The sequence below is a fragment of the Piliocolobus tephrosceles genome, chromosome 20, assembly GCF_002776525.5.
Source record: "Piliocolobus tephrosceles isolate RC106 chromosome 20, ASM277652v3, whole genome shotgun sequence".
Lineage (NCBI taxonomy): Eukaryota > Metazoa > Chordata > Mammalia > Primates > Cercopithecidae > Piliocolobus > Piliocolobus tephrosceles.
In genome coordinates this window covers 18,140,170-18,167,341 of record NC_045453.1, presented here as the reverse complement: position 1 = coordinate 18,167,341, position 27,172 = coordinate 18,140,170, and the positions used below count along the sequence as shown (strand labels likewise).

Sequence of the window (27,172 nt, the reverse complement as noted above, 5' to 3'; positions counted from 1 at the left end):
TACCTGTCTTAATTAGGTGGCTGGGGCAATTTTTTCTCTCCAATTAGCTCACTAAAACCTCCGTGAGGTCATGTATAGTGGCTCATGCCTGTAATACCAGCACTTTGGAAGGCCGAGGCATGCAGGTCGCTTGAAGTCAGGAATTTGAGCCTGGCCAATGTGGCGAAATCCCATCTCTACTAAAAATGCTAAAATTAGCTGGGCATGGTGATGTGCACCTGTAATTGCAGCTACTTGGGAGGCTGAGGTGCAAGAATCACTTGAACTCGGGAGGCTGAGGTTGCAGTAAGCAGAGATTGTGCCACTGCACTCCAGCCTGTGTGATGGAGTGAGACTGTCAAAAACAAACAAACAAACAAACACCTTAATGAATATTGCTAGAATGAAATTGGTTTTAGCAATAAATTTATTTCTATCTTTCATTTATTATAGCTGTCAAACCATGTTGTGCTAAAGCCATCTTGTTGTGGTTCCTGAAAGTCGATTTTTAGAAATTTTGTGCCTGGGTGCCATGGATCACACCTATAATCCCAGCACTTTGGTAAGCTGAGAGGATTGCTTTAGCCCAGGCATTCAAACCCAGCCTGGGTAACATAGTAAGATTCTGTCTCTACCAAAATAATAATAATAATAATAATAGTAATAATAATAAGCTCTGAGTGGTAGCGTGTGTCTAGTCCCAACTACTCAGGAGACTGAGGTGGGAGGATCTCTTGAGCCTGGGAGGTCGAGGCTGCAATCAGCCATAATTTTGCCACTGCACTCCAGCCTGGGCTAGAGAGAGAGACCCTGGTTTTTTGTTTGTTTGTTTGTTTTTTTATGTCAGCCAGTTGTTAAACATAACTATTACTAAAAATTAAATGATATGAGCATGCAATTATATTAAAAACAAAGGAGGCCGGGTGCAGTTGCTCACACCTGTAATCCCAGCACTTTGGGAGGCCGAGGTGGGTGGATCACGAGGTCAGGATATCGAGACCGTCCTGGCCAACATGATGAAACCCTGCCTGTACTAAAAATACAAAAATTAGCCAGGCGTGGTGGTGTGTGCCGGTAGTCCCAGCTACTCAGGAGGCTGAGGAGAATCACTTGAACTTGGGAGGCGGAGGTTGCAGTGAGCCGAGATTGTGCCACTGCAGTCCAGCCTGGGTGACAAAGTGAGACTCCGTCTCAAAAAAATAAAAACAAAAACAAAACCATAAAGGAAATAAATACTCAAAACTCATCACTTACTAATTATCTCACTACACTTTACTGTTATCTATGCTTTTGAGATTATTTGCACCTATTGTATCTGTGTGGTAGAAATATATCTTCCCAGCTCTATGTTCAGTGACATCTCATTGGTAGCTTGAAACCAGCCATTGCTGGTAGTATTTACACTACAGAAATTGGCAAATTAGCGCTTGCTACTTCCCCTAGCCAATTGTCAAACATTTGCCAGAACACCACTGGCTGTAAGTGCTGAGAAACTTTCTTCACTTATAAAAGTTAGTAGGAACAGAAGAACTCTTGTTACAACAATGTGACAATAGATAACTAAAATCACATAGTTATCTATTCTATATTTAGAGATATATCTACTGACAACTAGATTAGGCCACCCTGCAATTTTGTGGAAAGCAAAGACTGCAAACCATTTAACTTGCAAAAGGATTTCTTATTCTGGCATGAGATTTCTTCATTTTCTCAGTTTTGTTCCAAATCCTAGGGAATCATGTTAAAAACCACTGAAAGTAATTGCTTACCTTTAAATCTGTGGAAACCCCATGGTCAGCATTTGAAGCTTGCTTTACTGCCAAGGTTCTCTGCCACAAGAGACTTTTATTCTTTGATAATAATCAAGGGGTGGAAAAAGGGGAAGTCACTACAAATTCTCCACTCCACAAAGTGTATGAATTCATAATATGCCAACATAGGCCAAAATGCCCTACTTCTAAGGCTGTGTTACACCCTTAGAAAGATTTATACGTAAGTCAGGGAGAAACAGGGTTAGGCTTCTTTTCTACTTTGATCATCATAGGATGCCCACCTTCACACCCTGCAATAATTCCAACAGTACCTGTGCTTGGGGCCCCAGATAATTTTACAATCTCCATATAGCAACCCCCTCCACTTCTTCCCCCAACCTGCTCCCACCAATGCACTGTTAGGAGGATGAGGGTTAAGGAGGACACATAACTTTCACTTATAAAGGGTGGAAGCTGACCTAAGGATGGAAATAAACTTGCAGACCAGTTCTCAGAGAGATCAAACTTTTGAGAAAGTTCAAAATCTGGAAGATGAAGTCCTTAGAACAGATGTCAGCCACTCTGAGACCAGCGTCAGTGGTCTCTAAGTGGTCTGAGTGGCTGAGGCCCACTGCCTGTTTTTGTTCAGCCCACTGCTAAGAATGGTTTTTGCATTTTTATTTTTTATTTTTTTGAGACGGAGTCTTGCTCTGTTGCCCAGGCTGGAGTGCAGTGGGAAGACCTCAGCTCACTGCAACCTCTGCCTCTCGGGTTCAAACGATTCTCCTGCCTCAGCCTCCAGAGCAGCTGGGATTACAGGCACAGGTAACCATACTTGGATAATTTTTGTATTTTGTAGAGATGGCGTTTCAGCATGTTGGCCAGGCTGGTCTCAAACTCCTGAGCTCAAGCGATCTGCCGCCTCAGCCTCCCAAAGTGCTGGGATTACAGGCATGACTCACTACATCTGTCCTGCATTTTTATTTTAAAATGTTATTTATCTATTTATTTATTTATTTTTGAGACAGGGTCTCACTTTGTCACCCAGGCTGCAGTGCAGTGAGCAATCATGGCTCACTGCAGCTTTCATCTCCCTGGCTCAAGCAGTCCTCCCACCTCAGCCTCCAGAGTAGCTGGGGCCACAGTGGTGCACCACAATGCCTGGTTAATTTCTTTAAAAACTTTTTGTAGAGGTGGGGTCTCATTATGTTGCCCAGGCTGGTCTCCAATTCCTGGGCTCAAGGGATCCTCCTATTCATTGGCCTCCCAAAGTGCTGGGATTACAGGCCTGAGCCATAGAGCCCAGCCGATTTTTGCATGTTTAAATGGTTGGGAAAAAGGTTAAAAGAATAATAGTATTTCGTGACACATGAAAATTATATGAAATTCAAATGTCGGTGTCTATAAATAATGTTTTATTAGGACCTAGCTGCGCTCATTCCTTTAGTATTTATGCCTGCTTTTGAGCTACGACGCTAGAGTTTGAATAGTTGCCACAGGGATCGTATGACCCGCAAAACCTAAAATATTTAGCCCTTTACAGAATAGTTTGCTGTCCCCAGTCTTAACGCTGTTCACATCCCATTTGGGAAGTTCTGTATCTTCAGAGGGGAGCACACCCGGTTTGAAGGCTGTTCTAAACTCGACACCCTAGGCAAGTCCTTCCTGTTCCTGGGCCTTAGTTTCCCCAACTGTAAAATGGGGTTAGACGCAGTGATCTCTGGGGACCTGCCTAGAAGTGGGTCAAATAAATAAAGGAGGTTGTAGCTCCTGGAGGGTAGGACTAGGGGTTGACTAGGAGCCGGGGGTCGCTGGCAGGGTGGGTGTCTTGGGGTTTCCAACTCCGCGGGCGGGCGCAGTGCCCCACAGGCCTCGCTTCCACTGGGGAATTCCGGGCGGGGTGCAGGCGGCGGGGCGGGGGCGGGCCGGGGCGGGGCCGGTAGGCCGCCTATAAGATGGGTGGCGCGCCCGCCTGGGGCCACTTGCTGCAGCCTGCACGCCCTCTCCAGTCCGCGGTGCCATGGCCCCCGCCCGTCTGTTCGCGCTGCTGCTGCTCTTCGTAGGCGGAGTCGCCGAGTCGGTGGGTGCTTGGAGGTCCCGGGGGGGTGGTGGGGGGCTCAGGCCGGTGCCTCCTTTGTTCCTCGGAGCGTGGGATGGCGGGCAGATCAGGGGGTACGCCACTCCCAACTGGACACCTTGGCCCGGGAAACTTTGTTGGAAACTTTGCTCCGGGGTCACGGGCCATCTCCGGGATGGCTTCACGCGCCGTGCGCCCCTCGCCTGTTGCTCTTCCCGCCTCCCCTGGCCCTGTGGGCTCGTTAGTGATTAAGCCGGTGTCAACTCTTCAACTCCCACACCCTCGCCCCTTCCCTGGTGACCCTGGGGCAGGCTTGGAGCGCTGAATCCCCTCCTCACTTTCTAGGCGCCCAGAGCGGACAGCTTTAGGATCCGAGATGGCCTGGGGATCCGGGGGCTGCGTGTACTCGGAAGGGGGAGGGGTTTAGGGTTGTGCGAGGCCCTCTTTCACACACCAGGGAGAACTGAGCCCTGACCTCAGTTGTGGCCCCAGCTCTGTCATTGACTTGTGACTTAGGGCAAAGTCCTGCCCTTCTGAATCTCTTCCCAATACTGCACCACGGATCTGAGGGAATGGGGCAAGAGGGGACTGCTACTGCTTTAGGGTTTCTGGAAAGTTGGGGACTTTGCTCTTTTCAAGGACAGAGGAGAGGAATGATTTAGACTCAACATTTAGCCAGGAGCTGAGCTTCTGCTTTCTGCAAGAAGTGTGTTCATTTTTCTCAGTTGCAGGTAAGAAAATTGAAGCATCCACCTTGAGTGAGGTGAAGAGGGTTGGGTGAGAGAAGGCCTCGATCAGCCCAGAGAAACCTTCTCACTGTCCACTGGTCTGTGTCATAACTGTCCCTGGGCCAGCAGAAGCTCTATCCATCCCCACAGCCAGCTGAGGAGGAGGGGTTCAATCTCATCTGGGAAGCTGGGGGCATGGGAATTACTGGTGAAGGCAATCTGTCCCCCAGTGCCTGAGCTTTGTGCCCCTTTTGTGCCCTTTAGCTCCAGTTTTCAGAGAGAGTGAGTCCTTGCAGTTTAACCATTAATGTTAATTTCTTTGAAAGCCTTGGGGCTCCCATTCCTCTGAATTTACTTAGGGGAAGGTTGATTCTGTCTGCAGGCTCTTCTTGAGGAATGAATGAGACCCTAGGCAATACTTCAGCACAATTCCAGGCATGCCATGATGATTGCAAACATTTAGCGCCTTTGTGGGGGGGGGGGGGGCAGACATTGTTCTAATAACTTTCTAATGGGTATATCAAGGAGCTTAATTCCAACAACAATCCTACTGTGTATTGTTCTTAAACTGGTCCTGAGGCTAGAGAGGTTAAGTAACTTGCCCAGGGTCACACAGTTAATAAACAATAAATGGTGAGTCAGATTGAAATTTAGGCAGCCAGGCTTTCAAGTTTCTGCTTTAGCTTCTATGCTTTGTGCTACTCCAAGCGTCCCATACTTGGTAACTCAAGATGGGTTTAGAATCGGTTGAGATTTTAGGCTGGAAGGCAAAGGAATTCTGAGGTGGGAAGGAAACAAGGCCAGTAAGGTGATGACTTAACCTAAACCAAGGGCTACCTTGCCTGAAAGGTTAGTGGCTGAGGACCCAAGCCTTCTGCCTCTGGCGCAGTGCTCTAAACTAGGCCCTGAAGGGTGTGTTGGGGTCAAGCAACTGGGGAAGCATCCCAAGGGATACCTCCTGGGCAGTACAGGGAAAAAGAGGAAAGGACCCAGGAGGTTGCTGAGGTCACCATGTGCCCAATCACATGCCAGTTTCCTCCCAGGGGCTGTAAGCCTGCAGGTGCTTCAGGGTGCTGAGCAGACAGCTGTATCCTGGGGGCATTCTGAAGGATGTGGTTTGGGGGAAGGGGACTGTGTCAGTCCTGCCTGGATGACCCATCAGCTGGAGGAGACATCAGCCCTGGGCAGCTGCTTCCTGAGAAAGGTGTCAAGTCTCATCCTGACCTCAGCTCTCTCCTTCCTGGCTAATGTCACAGACCTCCTGCCTGTAACTGGGGCACAGGGCTTCCCCTTTGGCCTATCCCCTCCCTCTTTTCTAGGTTGTGGTTGGAAAAATCAGACCTAGTCACAGTTGGCTTGGACTGAAGAGATGATCCAGCGTGTCCTTTTCTTTTTGCAGGTAGAGAAAAGTGAGGCCCAGGGAGAAGGACTTTGCTAATAGCAGCTAGGATTGATAAGAGTACTTTTTATATGACAGATCTGGTGCATTTTATCCTCACAAAAAAGACCTATCACATGGGGATTCTATTATGCTCACTTTCCAAATGTGAGAGGTAAAATGGTACTACTTTGAGTTAGCAGAGAGCATCCAGGACCCCAGGATCTCTGACTAGTAGTCCTCCCATTGTGAGTGGTGTTCCCCCCTCTGTTCCATCATTCCCCTTACCACTCCCATGTTTTGGAAGGGAACCCAGGCTCAGTACCCAGCTGTCCTCTCCTCTGTTTGGCTGGGCTTGCTATACTAAACCAGTTCTTCCTGTCCAGCTGGGAGCATTCCCTGATCTGCCTTCCTGCCACTCCCTCTCAGGCCAATTAAAGGCAGCCTTGTTTAGGGAGTCCCCTCCACCCAAAGGTGTTTCTACCCAGGGGCACAGCCTACTGACTTGGCCCCAGGCCCAGGCAGTTCTGGGGAAGTGTCTCCCACCTATCAAGTGTACTTGATAGTTTAAGGACATTTCTGGTCTTCTACAGCGTCCTCTTCTTGAGCGGGGGTGGGGCGGAAGCCTAGGGACTTCTAGGACCCTTGAGTGAACAGTGAGAGCTCTTGGGAATTCTCAAGCCCAGGGAGTTATCAAACACCCAGGAAAATATTTGGGCCATGATTTGGAGGGTTCCATGAGGTTGAGGGGAGGCCTCTTTCCCTGCTGGGCTGATATCCCCCATTTTAAAATGAAAGATTTGAACAGGGTGGCCTCGAGTCCTTTCCATCTCTGAATTTGATTAATAACTTAAGTACCTACTTTCAAAAGAGGTCTCTCTCTTGAAGGAATGAAGAGGGAAGGAACATACTCCACCAAATTCTGAATCCTCTCCCCCTCCACCCCCACACACCCAGGGCAGGAACTCTGCTCTATTTGTTTTTGTGAAATACCTGTCCCCTAGTTAGTACTCAGGAAATGCTTGTATGAATGAATAAATTCATGCATGTAACTTTATTCTAAATGGTTCATTAATGTTATTTATTGCTAGTATGAATATCTCCCCGTACTGCAAGGTACTATTTTCTCTATTTTTACAGGAAATGGATGCTCAGAGGAATGCAGTGGCTTGCTAAGGTCAGAATCAGGTCCGACTGATAGGGCAAGGTGTCTGGTTTGAGTGTCCTCAGAATATTCCAGATGAGGAAATTTGCTGGGTTTGAAGGTAGATACCTTAGGTCCTACTTCTGCATTGCTGGGTGACCTTGAGCAAACATGCCCTATCTCTGGGTCTCAGTGTCCCCAACTCTAAAATAAGGAGGCTGGACCATTGCCTTCTAAGGTCCTTCCTGCCCTGAGAGCCCATTGCTGAGGGGAGGGGCCCTTTCCTGGTCTCCTTGGTAAAGTCTAAACAAATCCCAGTCTCAGAAGAGAAGTGGGGGTGAGGGGACATTCGGCTCCTGCCATTCCCAGCTCCTAGAAACAGAGGGCTTTTCCAAGGACTTTGAGTGCTGAGCTTGCCTGAATGAGGAGCTGGGGAAGTCAGGCTGGGCTCCCAGCCCCAGCTCCCTGTTGGGAGAAGTTGGCTCCTAGCTGTCCTTCAACTTCCCGGACTGGACAGGCAGGTGTGATTTCCAAATGATCGCTTAAAATTGGGGTAAGGGGCTGCACCGAGTGCTGTGAGTCACTGCATGCTAGCGTAGCCTGCCTGAGTCACCCATTTCCTTTCAAACTCTTGGCTAATAGGACAGCTCTGTGGTGGGGGTGTTGGAATGCGCTCAGAGTTTTACCTCGTCCTTTGGGAGTCATTGTTTCAGTGTCCAGGGCCTTGAGGGGACATACAGGAAATGTTTGTACTAGGGCCGGCACTTTCACGTGTGGGCTTTGACATTGTACATTGCCTGCATGTGGACTTTGACATTGTACATTGTGCAGCCAGTCCTCAAAATTGGGCTTTAGATCTCTGCAGAGCAGGTAGTACTGTTTTCCCCTTTAAGGCAAAACTGAGGCTGCAGCTGGCCTGCATTTTTTCATAGAGCAAAAGCTGGTACCGTTCAGGTTTGGTTTGACCCCAGGATTTTCTGATATTTGTGATGACCCCTCTTTGCTTCCTGGGGCTGGCCAGAGGGCATTGAAACATTGGCTTGGTGTTAGGCAGACCTAACTCCAGACGTGCTACGTCCACCTCTTACTAGTTACATAAACTCAGTCCTGCTACTCAACCTCTGAGCCCCAGCCTCCCGGTCTGTTAAGAAGATCATGATACCAGTGTGGCGAAGCTTAGAGGAGACGACAGACCTGTAAATAAAGGCACCTAGTACCATGCCTGGTAGGGAGGAGGTGTTACTTAGTGACAGTTTCCTTCCTTGCCCAGGCCACCTTCATGCCAGGGGGTCCTATCTCCTCCTGGAAAGCTTTCTCCCATCCCCCTTATCCCCCTTATCTACCCCCACACTGGGAGGTGGGAAGGGAGAAGTCTAGGGTGGGGCTGTTGGAGTCCGAATCTCCTATTTGTTTATCTTAGAAGTGGGCTGTTTGCTAATTATTGAATGGGTTTATGTTTAAACAAGAACCAGTTCTGGGCAGCCCCACCTCTCCTGCTGGGATTCGCTGGAGCCTCGTGCTGAACAGTTTGCAGCCTGGAGGGAGAGGGGGCAGGGGGTTTGCCAAGGGTAACGGACCAGTCTGGACACTGCCTAGGACTTGGGGTCACCCTTCTGTGCTGGAGGGGCAGAGTTTCTACTCTTAAGGAGGCTGAGTAATTGCAAATAGCACTTTGAGGGGTGAGGTGTTGGTAGACAGAAAAGGTATAGTGTTCTGAAAAGCCAGTTTCTCATATATTTTCACTGCATGGTGCCCTAGAGAGGGAGGAGACAGAACACATATGTCAACAGTTGGGGTCTCATTTAACCTTAGAAGAACAAGCCTGACTTCTTGGGCTGGTTTGTCATTAACTCAGTGGTGACCTTTAGGCGCATTCTCGAACCTCACTGGGGCCTCTCTGGTCCTGTCTGCTGAAGGCTGGGTGACTGAAAAACGGTACAGAAAACTCCAGTCCCTGTCCTAGCTCTGCTGCTCACCCAGGGACACACACAGTTAGTACGTCACTTTGTTGATGTGAACCCCAGTGTCCTCTATAAAACACCTGTGGCACTCAAAGGTCATAATCGGTGTTTGGCAAACTTGTAAAGTTCTGGCTTTATTAGCACCTAGACAAGGGTTCTTAACCTGGCCAGAGTTTAGCTTTGGGGAGGTGGTGTCTGTGCATGTGTTGAAAATGTAAACTAAGAGTTACAGTTATTGGGGTTTAGACCTTTTTATCCTTTTCAGGGGGCTTCAGTACTACCCAAAAGGTCACTCTGATCTCAGCAGTTCTTTCTGGCTTTGACCTTTCTACAGTCATCCTTCCTCCCTCCCCCACTTCCCAGCCTTGTTCATGCCTCCAGTTTCCCCCAACCCCCACCATCAGCCCAGACCTTCCTATTCAGCAGCTCCCACCCCTTCAGGCTGCATCTCACCCCTCCCCCGTCCTCCAGGCCAGGGAGCTCGGCTGCTCCAGTTTTCTCTGGCACAGTAGAAGAGGCTGCTGGTCAGGTGACACCTGGGGTAATGGAAAGGGGAGGCAGGGAGAGGCTGGTATGTGTGGAAACAGTGACTTGGTGAAGCCCAGCAGTCAGTGGCTGGCCTGCGGGGACTGGCGGTGTCACTCCAGCCTCTGGGCGTGGGGGCAGCTGTGGCACATGGCTGGCCCGGCTACCCAGAGTGGGGATACTCCTTGCCTTGGGGAAGCCCTGCCGGAGCCATCTGTGGGACAGACTGACCGGGTCTGGAGGATGGCTTCTCTGCGGGGTGGTGAGGAAGGCTGGGAAGAGGCAGGAAGCCAGACCCAGGGCTGATCTAATCAACTGAGACAAGGCTACAGCGTGGGCTCTCGGCTCTGAGAACACAGGAGGTTTGTTTACATCCCAAGAGCCTCCCTAGCCCTCAGATCCAGCAGGGATTTCGGATCTGCTGCCTAGATTACAAGCTCCAGCTTCAATGCACCTCTGTCTCCGAGGCCCTGAGGGAGCCAGCCCCCTCCTGGCTGTCTCCACCAGTAATCGGAGCAATGCCCAGCTTGGTTACCGGGCTGGGACAGAGGGAGGCTTGTCTCTGAGACCTTATACAGATAGGGAAACTGAGGCTCAGAGAAGGGAATTGTCCACGATCATCCGGGGAGTTGATAACAAAGGTGCTGGATCAACTCCTGGCAGGGAGACGTCCAGAGGCTCCTGAGCCCTTCCCCCATTTCTAGCTGGCACCCTAGGATCCTGGAGTTCTTGCTGTGGGAGTGGACTGCCTTGGGGCCTGGTGAAAAGCTGGTTGCTGGCAGTGCCAGGCCTGGCTCTCTCCTGAGTGATTGTGTTCAGAGTAACCCGACCTTGAAGGCGACATTGGAACCCTCACTCCACCCCCACCCCAGACCTGGTTTAACCACTCAGGCAGGCACCAGACCACCAGACCATGGATTGGTGTGTAGTTTCTTTTTACCTTCTAAATACTTTTATTTTGTCCCTGGGGACCCAGGTCCCCAAGTAGAACTTCAGGTGTTTCTGACCACTGTCGTTTGCACCTTCGGGGAAAATAAAAATAGTCTTTACCTGTATCTGCTTAGGACAGGTGGTCAAAGCTGTGTGATATTGGGCAGGTCTCTGACTATCTCTGCATCTTTTTTTTCCACAGTCTGAAGGGACCTGATTGGTTGAAAAGTCTCTGGGCTCAGAAGCAAAATGATAACCCATTATAGGTTATATTCCTTTACAGTTTGCAAAGCAGCATCTCCCTGTCCCCAGGCTAGCTTCCTTCCAGCAATAGAACTGCCTCTGCAAGTTTTCCCAGGCCTCTGATCCTTTGAGCACGAATCCCACTGGCCAGGAGGAAGGCAGGTGGGGGTTAATCACAGCCACTATTCATTGATCACCTGCTGTGTACCAGGCCACGTGCTGGGTCCCTTGCACACACAAATGCATTCCACTTACTCCTCATCACCCACAAGGTGCTACCACCCCTAGTCACAAAAGAAGAAACCAAGGATTTCAGAGATGAAATAAACTCCCAAGCTCATATAGTTAGGAAGTGGCAGAACTCACACTTGTGAATCTGCCTTGATGCACAACCACTCCGGGTGGTAGAGTCACAGTTGTAGGCCCCAGGTTTTAGCCATTCTGGGGAATGTCTGGCCCTTAAAGGAGTGGGTGGGGTGGGGAAGAACAGTTACTGCCAGTGTACGCTGCTGGGGGTCGCCTGCCAGAAATCATTCTGGTAGGTCCGGGTGTTGGAGCCCCAGGTACTTGCCATCCCCTCTCCCCACTAAATTTGGCTTACCCAATTATTACCCTTCTGGTCTTGCCTCCTGATAGAAGGGTCAGGTGTGTCCCCAACCCTACCTCCCCTGGGGAGGAGCCAGGTGCGGGGAGGCTCTCATTAGTTCACAGTTATCCAAGCCCAGACCCTGAACTCCTCCCTGGTGCCCCAGCCAAGTTTCTGTTCCTTTGTTTAAGCAATATCACTTTCATCTTTGTTTACTCCTGGGCAGGAGCAGGGCTGCCCTGGAGCCCTGGCCCAGGCAGTGTGTTGTAGACTGGTGGGTTAGGCTGGAGAGAAGTGAAGAGTGGGGTGGCAGTGAGAAGCCTAGTTGTGGTTAGGATGAGGTCTTGAGAAAGATCTGGATTTGAATCCCAGCTCTATTGCTTTCTAGTTGCATGACATTGGATAAGTGACTCAGCTGAACCTTAGTTTTCTCGTCTGCAAAATGGGTAGAGTACCTTGCAAAGCTGTTTTGCCAATTAAATGAACTCGTATAAACGAAGTACCCAGCATGGTGCTTGGCATGTAGTGGATACTCCTTTTAGTCACTCATGCTTTTCCTGGAGTGACAGAAGCCATAGGATTTGGGGATAGGGTTGGGATAGGATCTTTTCGTAGCTTCATGACTATAGCCAAAAGACTAGATGGGGAGTATAACTGTAATGACAGCTGCTGCCTGTGGATTTGCTGAGACCCTTAGGGGCAGCCAAGACCCTTGAAGGGGAGAGAAGGTAATTGCAGTCTGGGAACCAGGAGACCTGGGTTCTAAGTCCATCTCTGCTGCCAGCTGCTTGGATGACCTTGGCAAAGTCTCTTGTCTTGTCTGTTTGCTAGGTTATAAAATCAGATACCTTCTGTTGGCAGGTGTTAGTTTCTATAGAACAAAAGAGCACTTGCCCTCCCTTCTTTCTCCCCAGCAGTCTGCGGAAGAATCTAGGATCTCTAAACCCCCAGGCACTAATCCCAGATCCCCACCAGCCACAGGGCCAGCAGGGTCTGTGGGACCCAGGCCCACTGCCCTATTTTTTATGTTTTGGAGACAGGGTCTTCCTCTGTCACCCAGGCTGGAGTGCAGTGGCGCAATCGTAGCTCACTGCAGCCTCGACCTCCTGGGCTCAAGTGATCCTCCCACCTCAGCCTCCTGAGTAGCTGGGACCACAGGCATGCACAACCACATTTGGCTAATTTTTGTAGAGATGGGGTTTCACCATGTTGCCCAGGCTGATCTCAAACTCCTGGGCTCAAGTGATCCTCCCACCTTGGCCTCCCAAAATGTTGGGATTAAGCCACTGTGCCTAGCCACCACTGTCTTACTTAGTTGGTAATTTCTGTTGTGTGTTCATGAAAGGGACAAAGATACAAGGAGACTTGAGGGCCCAGAGGGTGCCTTTGCATGTACACACATGAACACACATGCCTGGGCAAAGGTGGGGTGAGCTGAGGAGAACAGACCACATTCTTAGCCAGGAGCAGGGCGGGGTCCATCTCTGGTCAGGGCTGGGTCTGGCTGCTGGGTGGCCTGGTTCTTCAAAGCCACCCCAGACTGAATGGGCTTTATCTGAAAAGAGGGCGGAGGAGAGGAGGGCCGCTGGTGACTTCCCAACCTTTACGGAAAAAAGAGCCATTGCCCACAATCCCACAGGGCTTGGTCCTGTCTTGCTGGCCTAGTCCTAAATGGCTCTTACCCACTTGGGAGATTCCTTCCTTCTTGTCAGAGGTCATGGGTGGAGAAGGGACCAAAACAGGGCAGAGAGGGGACTTCCAGAGCTGAAGGAGAGATTTAATTCCCTCTGTCCTCCCATCACCACTGGGAGCTGTGGGAGCTGGAAGAAGTTTCTTCCCAGCCCCTTGACTTGCTGTAGGAGGGAAATCCTGGGCTCATCTAAATGCAGCCTTTGAAGACTCCATCTTTCCAGAACTTTGGAATAGGATCGAATCCTGGCCATGCCACAGAGCCCCGGGGTGACTTTAGACTAGACTAGTTTCTTTTTTGGAAACTGAATATAAAAATGAAGGGTTAAGGATGAACAGGTGCCCACAAAGAGGGCTGAACTGGAAATAAATCTTGGTTTCAGCCTTGGTTTTGCTGCTGACTTGGCTGCAAGATCTTCACAACCCACTTTCGCTCATAGCCTTCATTTCTTTAATGTAAAACGAAGGTAATTCCTAACAGCCAATGGGCATGCTAATCCCATGGGTTGTTTTGAAATGTCTCTTAGCACTTTCACATACTGAAGAGAGGCTGGATGCATAAACAACATTCCGTGGCTCCCGGGGGCAATGAGGAGTGGGAAAAAGTCTCTCAGCCTGAGACAAATCTCCTGATGGAACTACAGCCCCTATTGAGGACTCTGACCTGGTCAACAAGTGGCCAAAGTGTACCATTCTTTCTCTCTCCCGGCTGGATTTGACCCTCCCCGCCCCTACTTAACAGGGCTCCCTCGGAGCCTGGGGCAGGCTGGTGACCCCGTGTGCATATGTGTTCATGCATGTGTTTATGTGTTTGTGGTTAAAGATCCAGGTGAGTGATGCCTGGGTTCTGGTCCAGTGTGGTTACTTCCTGCTCGTGTGGCCTTGGACAAGTGACTTTACTTTTCTGAGCCCTTGTTTCCATCTCTACAAAAAGGGACTATTCAAAGGACCTAGAGAGGCTGTGTGCTTGTTTAAGAACTGTCACTTGGGTTCTTGGGGGATTTGCCGCAGGAGATGGAAGTAGGAGCCCAGAGACCCTGCCCTTAGGTATAGGCACTTGGGCAGCCATGGGGAGCCTTCCTCCTGCTCTGCCAAACCAAAGCCACAGGCAGGGGCTATGTGCGGGGGCTTGAATTCCAGCACCAGCAGCCCAGCAACTCCTGATTCCCGAGTCATGAAGTCATCTCTGACCAGGACTTAACCTCTCTGGCTTTCCACCCCGACGGGTGCCAAGCGTTCAGCAGAGATTCTCCCCTCTCCCCGGGGAGAGAGTGATTCCTGGCCACTGCCTTTCTTGCAGCCTGACCCCGCTCCCTTCCGGGAATCCAGCACCCTCCCTCTGTGGGGGTGGAAGAGGGGCATGAGGGTCAGGCTCCACCTGCCTCTCCCCGGAAGCCCGGGGGGAGAGTACAGGAGTGGCTCCAAAGCAGCTTTCCTGAGCCTCTCCTGCAATGACAGTAGCCTTATCTTAGGGACAGATGTTCCTTCTCACACCCCCTCCTTTGTGAATGGCAGACTCAGCTGTGTGAAGGACAGCCTGGGGTGTCCGAAACAGAGACCTGACCTCTTTCTATCCTGAGTTATGTAGCGAACGCTCTGTGTGACCTTGGGCAAGTCCTTGCCCTGTTCCAGGCTCAGATTCAAGTTGTGTGAAACGGGAGGACAGGAGCTCCTCGGGTCCTGGAATTCTGTGATTCTAAGCAGACTCCCAGCTCCGGCAGTTATGGGGTCTGGAGATGGGAATGTCTTGCAGCGGGAGGGGCATGGTGTATTGAACTTAATGAAAAACCCCAACTCTCCTGGCAAATACTAGGCACTTTAATGTTTGAATTAATTAATAGAATAATGAACTTTGCTCAGAGCAACTGTTCTCTGGGCAAACAGAAGCCTGAGCCCAGAAGCTGGAGGAAGGGTGATGGGCATCCAAATGTTTCCTGTGCTCTTCAGGGAGCTTTGTTCCCACTGCGTGGAGCTACAGGACGGGAGCAGGGTACCTGGTGTACTGTAGGGCTGCCCGGGACCTTTGACACTTTCCTTTGGCAAGCTGTTTGGTGGGAGTGGACCTGAGACTCTGTCATGATCAGCTGTGTCTCCATGGGGTAGTGGCTGAGTGACGTTTATGGGTACTGGAGTGGATGGTATGTGAAGGTGAGGATTGTGCCTCTTAGTGTCTGCACGGTGCTGGCAGCAGAGCAGATCTGTGGGAGATGTTTGGAAGGCAAGACTGAAGCCAAGAGTGTACTCCTGAGTCATCGGGTCTGGGCAGCGCCCTGACCTGAGGCTGTCTTAGGGTGTGCGTGAGGCAGCCCTGTCTGTCCCGGCCCAGACTGACTCAGCTGGGAAAAGTGTCCTGGACTGGGCAAGACCAGAACCAGCAGCCCACTCCCTGTCCTGTGTGAATCAGCTGCCACTGCATCACAGAGCCCTGGAGTGTAGCATCCCAGGACCCTGTGCATGGAGACTCCTGGCTCTGAAGTCAGGCAGCCCTGTGTGTGCAATCCTTGCTCTTCTATCCGCCAGCTGTGTCACCAAAAGAAAATGACTCTCTCGGCTGTAAAAATAAGTGAATAACATGCCTCCAGAGTTATTAAAACAGGGCCCGGCACACAGCAAGTGCTTGGTAAATGATACCTAGCCATATTAATACTTTGATTATTACCTCATTTACTATTTTTATTTTTTTTGAGACGGGGGTCTCACTCTAGCTCAGGCTAGAGTGCAGCGGCGTGATCCTGGCTCACTGCAACCTCCGCCTCCCAGGTTCAAGCAATTCTCCTGTCTCAGCCTCCCAAGTAGCTGGGACTACAGGCGCAAGCCACCACGCCCAGCTAATTTTTGTATTTGTAGTAGAGATGGGGGTTTCACTGTGTTGGCCAGGCTGGTCTTGAACTCCTGACCTCAGGTGATCTGCCTGCCTCAGCCTCCCAAAGTGTTGGGATTATAGGTGTGAGCCACAGTGCCCTGCCTCATGTACTATTTTTATTTGCCCAGAATGGGAAAGAGACTTGCCTAAGGACACACGGCGAGTTAGAGGTAGAGTGGGATCCAGGACGCAGGTCTCCAGGCTCTGGCCTGGTCTCTTTTTAGGTTTTGAATGCCCACTTTACTAGCTTTCGGGCATCGGCTGTCATGGAGCACTGGGGATGTTGGCTGATGTGTCTCCTTTCTTTATCTTAGATCCGAGAGACTGAGGTCATCGACCCCCAGGACCTCCTAGAAGGCCGATACTTCTCTGGAGCCCTACCAGATGATGAGGATGTAGTGGGACCCGGGCAGGAATCTGATGACTTTGAGCTGTCTGGCTCTGGAGATCTGGGTACGGAAGGTGTGGTGGGCAGGCGTAGGCACAGAGCTGGAGGGAGTGGTGGCCTAAGCAACCAGGAGGGTGCCCATGCCTTGAGACTTGGATTTTTGTGGGACTTTTCCTAGAATGCCCTTCCTCCTTCTCAAAAAAAGGGGAGACAAAAGTAACGGATTCACCTTTTCCATCCCTGAGAGCCCCTGGGAACAAGCTGTGTGCTGCTTTGAAGTCATTGGTAGCTCTGGGTTTTCTGAGCTCCAGCCTGAACCTGTCCTCATGGGCTCTTCTCTTTGCTGCAGGGCATGGTGGGGGTGGGGTGAGGGTAGGATGGGTGGCAGGACAGGGTTGGGGTGGGGAAAGAGGACCCACAGAGTGTTTTCCTTTCTCTGAAAGCAAAAGTTCCAGCCTGTGCCACATGGTGAGAACTTGTCTCTACAAAAACACAAAAATTGGCCAGACGTGGTGGCATACACCTGTAGGAGTCCCAGTTACTTGGGAGGCTGAGGTGGGAGGATCCCTTGAGCCTAGGAGGTTGGGACTGCAGTGAGCCAAGATCATGCTACTGCACTCCAGCCTGGGTGACAGAGTGAGACCTTTATCTCAAAAAAAAAAAAAGGAAAAGTAGCAGCTTAGAAGTGGGGATGGGGTGGGAGGGGGCATGAGTGGGCAGAGATGTAGTTGGGAAACCAAGAACAAGTCCCTGCTTCAGTGGGGGTGGGATGGGTGAAGGGCCCAAGGCCTCCAGGCCAGACAGCTAATAAATGTCCCTCCTATGTGCAGAGAGGTGTTAATGATTGCAAGTTTTAGCTTTGGAGTCACATGGTCCTGAGTTCAAGCCTCCACCCTGTGTGAACTGAGCCTCAGTTTTCTAATCTGTAAAATGGGAATAATAAAGATAGTACATCAGTGTTGTGGGGACTGAACTGACTTAAAGCTTTTGGCACCCACCAAGCACTCAGTACGTACGTATATGTTTGGTTTTTTAAAAATATAAATTTTATGGTCAGGCATGGTGGCTCATGCCTGTAATCCCAGCATTTTGGGAGGCCAAGGCAGGCAGATCCACGAGGTCAGGAGTTTGAGACCAGCCTGGCCAACATGATGAAACCCCGTTTCTACTAAAATTACAAAAATTATCCAGGTGTGGTGTCGGGTGCCTGTAATGCCAGCTACTTGGGAGGCTGAGACAGGAGAATTGCTTGAACCTGGGAGACAGAGGTTGCAGTGAGCTGAAATCGCGCCGCTTGCACTCCAGCCTGGTGACAGAGCAAGACTCCATCTTGAAAAAAAATAAAAATATAAATATAAATTTTATTATGTGCATTTAAGGCATACAACATGATGTTACGGGATACATATAGATAGTAAAAAAGTTACTACAGTGGAGTTAGTTAATATATCCATCATCTCACATAGTCATCCAGTAAATACAAAAATTAGCTGGGCATCGTGGCGCACCCCTGTAGTTTCAGCTACTTCAGGGGCTGAGGCAGGAGAATCCCTTGAACCCAGGAGGTGGAGGTTGCAGTGAGCCGAGATGGCACCACTGCACTCCAGTCCAGGCAACAGAGAGAGACTCTGTCTCAAAAGAAAAAAAAAAAAGTAGATTTTGATTCAGTCAGCCCTGAAATTCTACTTTTTTTTTTTTTTTTTTTTTTAGTCTTGTTCCGTTGCCCAGGCTGGAGTGCAGTGGCACGATCTTGGCTCACTGCAACCTCTGCCAACCAGGTTCAAGCGATTCTCCTGCCTCAGCCTCCCAAGTAGCTGGGATTACAGGTGCCTGCCATCACGCCCAGATAATTTTTGTATTTTTATCAGAGACAGGGTTTCACTATGCTGGCCAGGCTGGTCTCGAACTCCTGAACTCAAGTGATCTGCCTGCCTTGGCCTCCCAAAATGCTGGGATTACAGGTGTGAGCCACCCTGCCTGGCCTTGAAATTCTACATTTCTAACCAACTCTCAGGTGTTGCTAATGGTTTTTGGATCCACACTTTGCAGAGCAAGGGTTTAGAGCAAATGAAGCCTCTGCCCAGCGGCCAGCTCACACATTCCTGTGAAAGAGCCAGGGGGTGGGTCTGAGGAGCCCCATTTTACAGATGAGATGACTGAGGTAGGGGTGGGGAAGCTTGCTTGCTGGACATTGAGCATTTGGAGGCTGGTTGTACGGTGGAGCTACCACCAACCCTGGCTGAAGGGGTCATTTTCCTGGGGTAATGGGCCTCACACTCACACAGCTATTCTGACCTTACAGATGACTTGGAAGACTCCACAATCAGCCCTGAAGTTATCCATCCCTTGGTAAGTAGCTACATGCTTCTGCCTCTTCCACTTTTCTCCTCTACAGCAGACCTATTAGGAGAGGTAGAAAATACAGCCCCCATAGGCAGAATAAGTGAGGGGTCTTTTTTTTTTTTTTGAGACGGAGTCTGGCTCTGTCGCCCAGGCTGGAGTGCAGTGGCCGGATCTCAGCTCACTGCAAGCTCCGCCTCCCGGGCTTACGCCATTCTCCTGCCTCAGCCTCCCGAGTAGCTGGGACTACAGGCGCCTGCCACGTCCCCCGGCTAGTTTTTTGTATATATATATATTTTTTAGTAGAGACGGGGTTTCAACGTGTTAGCCAGGATGGTCTTGATCTCCTGACCTCGTGATCCACCCATCTCGGCCTCCCAAAGTGCTGGGATTACAGGCTTGAGCCACCGCGCCCGGCCGAGGGGTCTTACCCCACTATGCGGGAAGGCTTTTTAAAAATCTGGCCCTGGGCTGGGCGTGGTGGCTTAGGCCTGCAATCCCCGCACTTTGGGAGGCTTGAGGTCAGGAGTTTGAGACCAGCCTGGGCAACATGATGAAACCTGTCTCTACAAAAAATACAAAAATAAGCCAGGTGTGGTGGCATTGTGCCTGTAGTCCCAGCTACTTGAGAGGCTGAGGTGGGAGAATGGCTTAAGTCCAGGAGGCAGAGGTTGCAGTGAGCCAAGATTGTGCCAGTGCACTCTAGCCTGGGTGACAGAGCCAGACTGTGTTAAACAAACAAAAAAATCTGGCCCCAGCCTCATTTTGTAGGTTGCTGGTAGGCCATCCTCCCTGCAGGGATAGTCACCGTCAACACCAACTCCTTTTATCTACATTTATAGCTATTTCCTAGCATTGATATAAAAGTATATATACAGGCCAGGCACAGTGGCTAATGCCTGTAATCCCAGCACTTTGGGAGGCCAAGGCAGGCAGATCACCTGAGGTCAGGAGTTCGAGACCAGCCTGGCCAACATGGTGAAACCCTATCTTCACTAAAAACACAAAAAATTAGCCAGGCTTGGTGGCGGGCACCTATAGTCCCGGCTACTTGATTGGGAGGCTGAGGTAAGAGAATCGCTTGAACCTGGGAGGCAGAGGTTGCAGTGGGCAGAGCCATTGCACCCCAGCCTGGGTGACAGAGTGAGACTCCCATTCAAAATATAAATATATATATATATATATTTCTGTGAACTATGTTTTTCACTTAGACTGGTCATGAGTATTTGCCTGCATAATTTAATGCTCTTGTCATTTTTATAGGCTGCATAATAGTTTACCTGATTCCTTTTATTGATGGAAAAATGGTTTATAATTTCTTAACATTTTAAAATGATAACACTGCAGCAAACATCTTTTTTATTTTTGCAGAGCAATATTAAGTTTATTAAGAAAGTAAAGGAATAAAAGAATGGCTACTTCACAGGCAGAGGAGCTGCAGCAAGCATCTTTAACACGCAGTCTCTGAAGAGCTCCTTACGATAGAGTTTCCAGGGCAAAACTGCTACCTTAAAGTGCAAATGATGTCTAAGGTTTTGCCAAACTGCTTCCAGGGTGGTTGGTCTAGAATAACCAGTGGCCAGCAGTGCAGGAGAGCACCTGCTTCCCTGTTCCCTTGGTCACATTCATTTTTCATTTGGGACAGATATACTAGAAAAGTTGGGGATAAGCATTTTGGCAGCATAATTGTGGAGACGTTGTTACCAATTCCTGCTCCAGGACCATATGGTTCAGCTGAATGTGGCAGAACCAGATTCTCTGCCTGGCTGAATATCCCTGTCCCCTTTGCCCTGAGTCTTCCAAAATATGCCGAGTGTCTCTTCTCCTTTCTGCCCATCCAGGTGCCTCTAGATAACCATATCCCTGAGAAGGCAGGGTCTGGGAGCCAAGTCCCCACTGAAACCAAGAAACTGGAGGAGAATGAGGTTATTCCCAAGAGGATCTCACCCATTGAAACAAGTGAGGATGTGTCTAACAAGGTGTCCATGTCCAGCACTGTGCAGGGCAGCAATATCTTTGAGAGAACGGAGGTCCTGGCAGGTAAGGCCCCATGCTGCTTATAAGATGCCTTGAAGGTGGAAAGGGGCTCAGTGGGGGAGAGCACCTGCAGGCAGGGATGCTTCCAGCCCATGGGGCTCCTTGGCGCCCCTTCCTTTTGCCCATTCAGGTTCTCCTAGAACATTGAAAGACTACACCTCCCTTATGGGGTGGCTCTGACCGTGCAGCCTGGTGGAGGGAGAGGAAAAAGTGCCTATCAAAGGCTTCTGGAAAATAGGCATTGAGTCATTCTCTTGCCTTAAGTCCTTCTCATTTATTTTTCAAAGGACTTTCACTGTATAGGTTTGGCATCTGGGAGTTAATCATTAAAAGTTAATTTCCCTTATAAGTCTGGAGGCTGCTTCGAATTGGGTTAGCTTCCCCTCCCGCTACTGTATCACTTGGCAGCCTTGTGACCTTGGCTGAGAAGCTTTTGAACTTGATCAGCCTCAGTTTCCTTATCTGTAAAATGGGTACAGTGATACCTCCTGGGGTTGATATAATGAGTCCATGAAAAATAAAATATGAAAGAACTTTGCACACTGTAAAGGATTGTTCTGATTTGGCCTCAGTTGAGAGTTCTTTACTGGAATGTGCATCGTGAGGAATGTTTCGTCCCAGGGTGTTGACAAGAGGGATGGAGGGAACTCCTCAAGGTCATGGCTGAGGGCCTGTCTGGATGAACTGGCCCGGCAAGTGGGCACCCTGGGCCCATGCTGGGTAACTCCTGTCTCCTGGGAATCAGCAGGGCCAGCAGCTCCGAGGAGGCTTAAGCTATAGGGACAGAGCCTGGCTTCATCTAGGACAGATAAAAGGTCTCACCTGCCTCTTGTAAAGAGGGTTCCTGGGAGCACAGCCCCAGGTGACTGGGCCCACCTCAGCCCTGACCCCGGCTTCCTGGTATCGGAGCCAAAGTTCTTTTTGCTTTTCTTTCAGAAGTAAAAAGATTTGCATAAGGCTTTGGATTTGCATAAGGTTTTGCTCTAATTAACTAAAGGTGCTATTGCTCCCAAAGAAAAATTTGAAAACCACTGGTTAATACAAGCACGTGCTTCTTACACAGGGGGAGACTGAGGCCCAGGCTTTGGGCCACATAGTAAGAAAAGAACTGAAGCCAGGTTATCTATTTGATCTTCCGTTTGAGAATTATACAAGCCTAAGAGCCTTATGTGAAAAGTTACATTGTTAGCTGGTATGGTGGAATCCCCCATTCCAGAAGCTTTAATCAGCACCTAGGAGCTTTATTAAATGCTTGCTGTATGCTGTGTGATTCCTGTGCCCCTCATTGAGTCCCTACAACACAAAACTGAGTCTAAAGAACTTATCCGAAGTCACAAAACCGGGAAGTGGTAGACCTGGCATTTGGACCAAGGACCACAGTCAGCTTCCAAGCCTGTGCTTGAAACTTGACCCTGTGGGTCATCCCAGTGCAGACCTAGGGCCTCATGGAGCAACTGGGGCCGTCAGAGGGAAAGATAGAGACAAGAATGGGGTTGATGCGTGATATTCCATGTGCTTTCTCTGGCACCTCCTGGGGGTACTTTATTGTTGCTTTTTCATAGCATTTTACCTAAGAAAGAACCTTGCTTGACTCCTCCGTGCCACTCTGTCCCCATTGTGTACATATATTTGTAGTGTGTGCAGGGATGGAAAATTAATCTTCTTAGCCCGAGTAAGACCGAATTAGGGGACTCAATCTGCCACAGAAGGGATTCTGTGAGGCATCCCTGCCCCTAGCAAACGAGAAAGAGTCATTCAGGCCACCTGGCAGAGTGGACAGGCCAGACCCACTCACCATTAGACGCCCATCTTTGCCTGACACTAGGCAGGTTCTCCTCTCAGAGCCTGAAAGTGTCATTTATTAAGTACTTCCTGTTGTGCACACCTGATTCTTGGGGTTCGGGACACAGATACAAACCTCAAACCTTTTCAGTTAATGAATCTTGAGAAAATGCTATGCACTAGGCACTGTTCTAAGCACTTTGAGTGGATTAATTTATTTAATCCTTAGGACAAATGTATGAGAAAGGTATGGCTATTCCCATTTTGCAGTAGGGAGATGAAGGAAACTTGCCCCCAATCACATAGCCAGGAAGTAGGAGAGGTAGGAGTGAAAACCAGGCCTTAGCTACTGAGTTCTGCATGTAATCGTAACATAAGAGCTTGGAATTAGTATGTTCTGCATGTGTGCACTTTGAATGCATATACCTGTCCATGAAGGGTAGGCTATATAGGTAAATATGCACACAGGGAAAGCTAGAGGGTGCCCTGTGCTAAGGACTGCAGGATAAATATGTCTATAGGGATATCCATAGCCTACCATTTTCTCCTGTTCCTAGCTCAGTTAGTGCTAGGCTGTTGCAGGGCAGTCTGCTTGGTGTTTGGAAAGAGCCTGGGCTTTAGATTCAGGCAGATGTGGGTTAAAGTAGTGGCCTTGGCTGAGTGTGGTGGCTCACGCCTGTAATCCCAGCACTTTGGGAGGCCGAGGTGGGCGAGGTCAGGAGTTCAAGACGAGCCTGGCCAACATAGTGAAACCCCATCTCTACTAAAAATACAAAAATTAGCCAGGCATGGTGACACGTGCCTGTAGTCCCAGCTACTCGGGAGTCTGAGGCAGGAGAATTGCTTGAACCCGGGAGGTAGAGGTTGCAGTGAGCCGAGTTCACGCCACTGCACTCCAGCTTGGGCAATTGGGCAACAGAGTGAGACTTCATTTCAAAAACAAAACAAAACAAAAAAGTAGTGGCCTTGCCACTAGCCCTGTGGTCTTCAGTGACTTAAAATGCCAACAAGCCCCTTCTTATAACTGGGGTCATGAGGTCAACTTCAATAAGGAGTCAGCTTGCCTGGCACAGGCAGTGGTGACGATGAGGACGTCTGGTTGTAAGAGAACTGATGGTGGGGGAAAGAGGGTCCCTAGGTCCTGATGAGGAGCTCTCACTGGCGCCTCTTCTCTTTCCTCCTCTCCAGCTCTGATTGTGGGTGGCGTCGTAGGCATCCTCTTTGCCGTCTTCCTGATCCTCCTGCTCATGTACCGTATGAAGAAGAAGGATGAAGGCAGCTATGACCTGGGCAAGAAACCCATCTACAAGAAAGCCCCCACCAATGAGTTCTACGCGTGAAGCTTGCTTGTGGGCACTGGCTTGGACTTTAGCAGGGAGGGAAGCCGGGGGATTTTGAAGGGTGGACATTAGGGTAGGGTGAGGTCAACCTAATACTGACTTGTCAGTATCTCCAGCTCTGATTACCTTTGAAGTGTTCAGAAGAGACATTGTCTTCTACTGTTCTCCCAGGTTCTTCTTGATCTTTGGGCCTCAGTTTCCCTGGCAGAAAAATGGGTTCAACTTGGCCTTTCTGAAGGCAAGCCTGGGATTGGATCACTTCTCAAACTTCCAGTTAAGAATGTAGGTCTGGCCTCAAGCCCATACTGACCATGCCTCATCCAGAGCCCCTCCGAAGCCAGGGGGCTAATGGGTGTTGTGTGGAGTCCTGGCTGGAGGTCCTCCCGCAGTGGCCTTCCTCCTTTCCTTTCACAGCCGGTCTCTCTGCCAGGAACTGGGGGAAGGAACTGGAACCACCCGTGCCTTGAGATGTTTCTGTAAATGGGTCCTCGTGATCACACTACGGGAGTCTCTGTGGTATATACCTTGGGCCATTCTAGGCTCTTTCAAGTGACTTTTGGAAATCAACCTTTTTTATTTGCGGGGGAGGATGGGGAAAAGAGCTGAGAGTTTATGCTGAGATGGATTTATAGAATATTTGTAAATCTATTTTTAGTGTTTGTTCGTTTTTTTTTTTTTTACTGTTCATTCCTTTGTGCAGAGTGTATCTCTCTGCCTGGGCAAGAGTGTGGAGGTGCCGAGGTGTCTTCATTCTCTTGCACATTTCCACGGCACCTGCTATGTTTCTATTTAATGGTTTTTGTTTTTGTTTGTTTCCTGAAAATGAGAGAAGAGCCGGAGAGATGATTTTTATTAATTTTTTTATTTTTACTATTTATAGCTTTAGATAGGGCCTCCCTTCCCCTCTTCTCTCTTTGTTCTCTTTCATTAAACCCCTTCCCCAGTTTTTTTTTTTATATACTTTAAACCCCACTCCTCATGGCCTTGGCCCTTTCTGAAGCTGCTTCCTCTTATAAAATAGCTTGTACTGAAACATAGTTTTTTTTTTTTTTTATTTTTAAGCAGATCCCAAAATACAATGAAGGGGATGGTGGGATATTTGTGTCTGTGTTCTTATAATATATTATTATTCTTCCTTGGTTCTAGAAAAATAGATAAATCTATTTTTTTCAGGAAAGAGTGTGGTATTTCCAGTTTGATGTGGCTGGGTGGCTGAGTGAGTGAATTTTCATGTGGCTGGGTGGGTTTTTGCCTTTTTCTCTTGCCCTGTTCCTGGTGCCTTCTGATGGGGCTGGAATAGTTGAGGTGAACGAACAGTTCTACCCTTTCTGCCTTCTGTTTGGGACCCAGCTGGTGTTCTTTGGTTTGCTTTCTTCAGGTTCTAGGGCTGTGCTATCCAATACAGTAACCACATGCGGCTGTTTAAAGTTAAGCCAATTAAAATCACATAAGACTAAAAATTCCTTCCTCAGTTGCACTAACCACGTTTCTAGAGGCGTCACTATATGTGGCTCATGGCTACTGTATTGACAGCAGAGAGCATGTCCATCTATTGGACAGCACTGTTCTAGAGAACTGAACTGGCTTAACGAGTCACAGCCTCAGCTGTGCTGGGACGACCCTTGTCTCCCTGGGTAGGGGAGGGGGAATGGGGGAGGGCTGATGAGGCCCCAGCTGGGGCCTGTTGTCTGGGATCCTCCCTCTCCTGAGAGGGGAGGCCTGGTGGCTTAGCCCGGGCAGGTCATGTCTCCTCCTGACCCCAGTGGCTGGGGTGAGGGGAACCACCCTCCCTTGCTGCACCAGTGGCCATTAGCTCCCGTCACCATTGCAACAGCTGGCTGGGTCCTCTTCTGCCCCCAGTGCCCTTCTCCTGGGCTGTGTTGGAGTGAGCACCTCCTCTATAGGCACCTCTCACACTGTTGTCTGTTACTGATTCTTTTTTGATAAAACGATAATAAAACCTGGTACTTTCTAAACTGCCTGCCTCTGTCATTTTAGGCATAACAAGTCATCCTTTTTGGGCTGTGTATCCCCTTGATCTCAGTGGAGCACGAAGAAACTCCCCTGACCAAATCCCCATGGGGTGCCAGACATGCCGGGGGGTGGGCAGAGGGTGGGAGCAGAGATGTAAGAAGGCAGGAAGGGGCCTAGAGAGGAGGGAAGATTTCAGAACGTGCACTCTGATGGCCTATGCAGCATATCACCCCTACTTCAAGGTTTTGTTTAGGTGGCACTGTGTTTAAACAGCAAACACAAAAATCTTTGCATCAGTTGCCATCCATAGAAATCAGGAGGTTTCTCATAAAAATCCAGATTTCTCACTTTTCTTGGGAAAAAGAAATTTAAAAATTGGCAGCTGTCCCCCTGCAGGGCAACAAGAGAGAGCTGCTGAGTGGCAGGCACCCATCTAGACGTGGGCTTTCCACACCAACATCTCTGCCTGCTCCACTCAGGTCACCGCTGCAGCCAGGCAGGCTGGCAGGCTCTGGAAATAGCATTGGCCATCTCTCTTGACCACCATAACAATCCTGTGAGGTGGGGAGGATCCTTGTTACCAAGAGGGCAACCGAACCTGCCCCTAGTGTGTCTGGAGAGTCGAACCTTAATTTCAGGTCCTTGGACATTGGTGGTCTTCCTTTGGCACCATGTTGCCCAGTACTTTACTGGGATTGGGGAAAGGATGCAAAGAGGAATTGGTGGTAGTTGGAGCAAACCCTCGCATACACACCGTGTGGCCATGAACCCATTCTCAGGGCTTTATACCAGAGCCCATTTAATTGTCAGAGCTCCAGAGTAGCTGCTATTGGTTACTCCATTTGACAGATGGGGAAACTACATCTCAGAGGTTAAATACCTTGCTCAAAGCTACACAGCTTACCAGTTGTAGAGGTGGGATTTGAACCACGGCAGTCGGGCTCTAGAGTGCTCACAACCGCACTGCCTATCAAGGGGTTCATATCACCCAAGGCTCCTTCACTGGGGGCTGTTCATGCCCCCACAAACCCCCTATGAACCAGTGAGTCTGGTCTCAAATCTCGTGTCAGCTTAAATCTCTCCTGAGACTTTGCTACACTGTTTTTCTGAGTCCCATGAGGTTGAGTGGGTCTCTGTTCTTGTAACTTGTGTCTTGTAGAAGGCCCTCACATCTGTTACATCTGCGCTGTCCACTATGGTAGCCACTGGGCACTGTGGTATATTATAAATTTAAATGAATTGCAATTGTAACGGTAAACATTCTGCTTCTTAGTTGCACTAGCCTTGTTTTAAGTGATCAATAGCCACATGTGGCTAGTGGCTACTGTATCAGGTGGTGCAAACACAGAACATTTCCAGCTGCAGAAATTCCTGTTAGGGCCGCTTTGGATGGTGTGAGACTGTGAGTCAGGACCTCTGGATTTGGGTTTCAGCTTTTACCAGCCGTTACCTTGTGC

General features: G+C 49.4%; 1 protein-coding gene across 1 annotated transcript; it reads left to right on the top strand.

Annotated features, from left to right (window-relative positions):
- Nucleotides 1-3,710: 3,710 nt before the first annotated feature.
- Nucleotides 3,711-25,717, top strand: SDC4 (syndecan 4). The gene is made up of 5 exons (XM_023227961.2): nucleotides 3,711-3,810; nucleotides 16,169-16,307; nucleotides 18,545-18,591; nucleotides 20,424-20,622; nucleotides 23,590-25,717. Exons 1-5 carry the CDS (start codon nucleotides 3,751-3,753, stop codon nucleotides 23,739-23,741), a joined length of 597 nt encoding a protein of 198 aa, XP_023083729.1. The 5' UTR covers nucleotides 3,711-3,750; the 3' UTR covers nucleotides 23,742-25,717.
- The last annotated feature ends 1,455 nt before the right edge of the window (nucleotides 25,718-27,172 follow it).

Bases quoted from the DNA above. Each gene is read 5' to 3' on its own strand.
- SDC4 (XM_023227961.2), top strand. From the start codon at position 3,751: ATGGCCCCCGCCCGTCTGTTCGCGCTGCTGCTGCTCTTCGTAGGCGGA. The intron at 3,811-16,168 runs GTGGGTGCTTGG...TCTTTATCTTAG, and splicing joins TAGGCGGAGTCGCCGAGTCG to ATCCGAGAGACTGAGGTCAT. The intron at 16,308-18,544 runs GTACGGAAGGTG...CTGACCTTACAG, and splicing joins GTCTGGCTCTGGAGATCTGG to ATGACTTGGAAGACTCCACA.